This window comes from Vicia villosa, unplaced genomic scaffold, assembly GCF_029867415.1.
Source record: "Vicia villosa cultivar HV-30 ecotype Madison, WI unplaced genomic scaffold, Vvil1.0 ctg.002544F_1_1, whole genome shotgun sequence".
NCBI classification, from domain to species: domain Eukaryota; kingdom Viridiplantae; phylum Streptophyta; class Magnoliopsida; order Fabales; family Fabaceae; genus Vicia; species Vicia villosa.
In genome coordinates, this window is record NW_026705963.1 from 302,065 (window position 1) to 304,948 (window position 2,884).

At 35.2% G+C, this 2,884-nt stretch overlaps 1 protein-coding gene across 3 annotated transcripts; it reads right to left on the reverse strand.

The window, feature by feature from the left end:
* On the reverse strand, window positions 1-2,494 carry LOC131639133 (LEAF RUST 10 DISEASE-RESISTANCE LOCUS RECEPTOR-LIKE PROTEIN KINASE-like 2.4). 3 transcript variants are annotated; one of them, XM_058909638.1, is made up of 3 exons: window positions 1,656-2,493; window positions 1,491-1,541; window positions 1-1,231 (listed from the first exon to the last, which is right to left on the reverse strand). In XM_058909638.1, the coding sequence occupies exons 1-3, from the start codon at window positions 2,434-2,436 to the stop codon at window positions 126-128; spliced, it is 1,938 nt and encodes a 645-aa protein (XP_058765621.1). In that variant the 5' UTR covers window positions 2,437-2,493; the 3' UTR covers window positions 1-125. The 3 variants fall into 3 exon arrangements, with proteins under 3 accessions (XP_058765621.1, XP_058765619.1, XP_058765620.1); XM_058909637.1 differs by having other exon boundaries at window positions 2-1,246; XM_058909636.1 differs by having other exon boundaries at window positions 1-1,246; window positions 1,491-2,494.
* Between the last annotated feature and the right edge of the window lie 390 nt (window positions 2,495-2,884).

The following is a 2,884-nucleotide window of genomic DNA, read 5'->3' on the forward strand; positions in this document are numbered from 1 at the left end:
CATAAACTATAAGTTGCAGAACTAGAAAATCAACACATTAGATAATATTTTATTGATATGTGAATTATCATGACATTCTTTTTTAGTGTTACATACTGTGCATTGCATCTTAATACCCACAAAAATTACAATATTTCAGATGATAAATGGGTTGGAGATGTTGAAGGAGAAGACAAAAAGGGTTTGGGTGGTATATCAAGCACTTGAAGGTTCCCTTCCAACATTTCCACCACTTTATGCATTGATGGTCGATTCAAAGGGTTCGTTTGTATGCACCATAAACTCACCACTGTCATTTTTCTTACCATTTCTTCATCAATCTCATTTTTAATACACCCAAGTCCAAGATCCTGATTCAATTCAAGACGCTTGTAAATCCAATGTGGAAAGTATAGCTCGCTAGAACAATCAACTTCAACCTTAATATTCTTTCTTCGACCAACCATCTCTAAAACCATCATTCCATAACTGTAGACGTCTGACTTATGTGACACGCCACCAAAATTTCTGGAAAACAACTCTGGAGCAATATATCCCGGTGTTCCCCTTGCACCAATTATTGATACAATGCTTTCTTTTTTTGGACATATTTTAGCAAGTCCAAAATCTGAAATTTTAGGACAAAATTCATCATCTAGCAATATATTATGAGGCTTTATGTCAAAATGCAAGATTCTTGTGTTGCAACCTCGGTGCAAGTACTCTAATCCGCGAGCAACGCCAACTACAATATGATACAAAGTGTTGCAATCCAACTGATGATCATCCTGCACTGGATTTTTGTCTTCATATATGAACTTTTCAAGAGATCCATTAGGCATGAATTCGTATATTAGCGCTTTTTTAGAACCATCCAAACAGAACCCCAAAAGTCTAACAACATTGACATGTGATGTTCTACTAATACTTGCAACTTCGTTAATGAAATCTTCACCTTCACCTTTTGATTCACTTAAAATCTTCACTGCAACATTGCGCTCATCATGTAACTTCCCTTTGTATACACTTCCATATCCTCCTTGGCCTAATTTGTTTTTGAAAGAGTTTGTTATTTTCTTGATATCTGAATAATTATACCTAGCAGCTGGAAGAGGTCCATGTTCTTTCAAAAACTCCTCAATAATATGATTAGTTGAATTTTTTCTCTTGAACAAAAGAATTGTTGTAGTGAAGATCTTTGTCCTTAAACAATAAGCCAACAACATCAGCACTGCAACTCCAATAATCAGCACTGCAACTCCAATTGCTGGAGAATTGTAAATTATTTGAAATACAACAAAAAGGTTTAGTGTAAGAAAGTAATGACTTTGTTTTTTTAACAAGAAAGTAAGGGCTTCCACGTACAATAAAATTTATATTTTTATGTTAGGGAAACTAAACTTTGCTTTTCTTCTACGAAATGTGCACTGTAACAAATTGATGAACTTTTCACATTAAAGATAAATGAAACTTGAAACCGTGTGATGAAATTGATGGAAACGGTACATTACCTATACCCAGTTTAACAATCCACTGCGGCCCTTTTTGCTTTGCATCCATAACTGCAAATAGAGTAAACAATTCAGATTTGACAGATGAAAATAAAGTTGTGTAGGGAAAATAGGGTGCAATGCATTTATGTGTGCGGTGTGATTTCAGGGTGTTTGTTAGAATACCGTTGGCACAATAAAACCTTCCTTTGCTGTCAACTTGACACCGTCCATTTTGGTTGTAGTGACAATTTGCACACTCCTCTGTTATGTTTACTTGAGTATAAATATCAGCTGTTACAAAAGTAAAAGGGTTGTCGGTGTCAGCAAAGTCTTTAGCCGGAAGCAGGGCCTTTGTACAAGCTGTAAAAGCACTCCGAGATGCAATATCACCACTATTGTAAGGCTGGTAGTAGAAATCATAGAGAGGGCAGTGTGTATACTTATACATAGATTTTGGAGGGTTTATACGCAGGGAACGGTTGCACATGAACAAGGTTGTATGAAATTCCATATGAAAAGAAACAAAGTGAGAGGTAGGAGGAAGAGTATAATTATGTTTGAAAGCTTCACAATTTTTGTCATGCAGCTGTTTGTAGAGATTACCGTCTCTGAAAACACAAGTACTAGTAGCATTACCACCGCGAAACTCAAGAGGATTTACAATTCCAACCTCAAACCATTTCCCCTTATCCAGAAATTGGATCATTTTGGGCTTCTTAGGATCATAACAATTATGTATTGGTAATAAGCCACAATCCTGGTGTTGTATTGTAGTAAAAGGAAAGCTGATATTGCCAAGGTATCCACAAATAAATGAAGCTGGACAATCTTCTTGGTACCCATTACCAAGTAGCATAAGTTGAGAAAACAAAAAGATAAGAAATTTGTAAACTAAGGCCATCATGAATAAATAACTAATACATTTAAGTGCTAAAACAGTTGATAATATAAGCCAAGTCTTCATTCATTCTTTACTATACAGTATACACTGCATTAGTTGACTTGGTTGCCGGCTGGGACATTGACTGCGGAAGACATGGCCCAATGACTAATCAACTATATATGCAAACAAATAAAACATTTCCCACACTTCCCTTTTCCTTACTTTTACTCTGCATTACGTCAACACACCGCGTGCGAGACCAATTCAACAGGTTTGTTATACTAGTAAAACAAACTAGACCAGTTCAACAGTTTTGTTAAATATAGTAAAACAAACTATTCTTTTTATTTTTACTTTTTCTTTCTCTTGTATTATTTTCTAACTTAAAATTAAATAAAAAATATTGGAATTCAAATGTGAGTGTGACACATCAACTAAAAATAGAGGAAAAGTTGGGTATATAAGAGAATGACTCATACACCCGATGTCTTAAGGTTTTGGATGGATATGTGGCGTCTACATCTCTTAG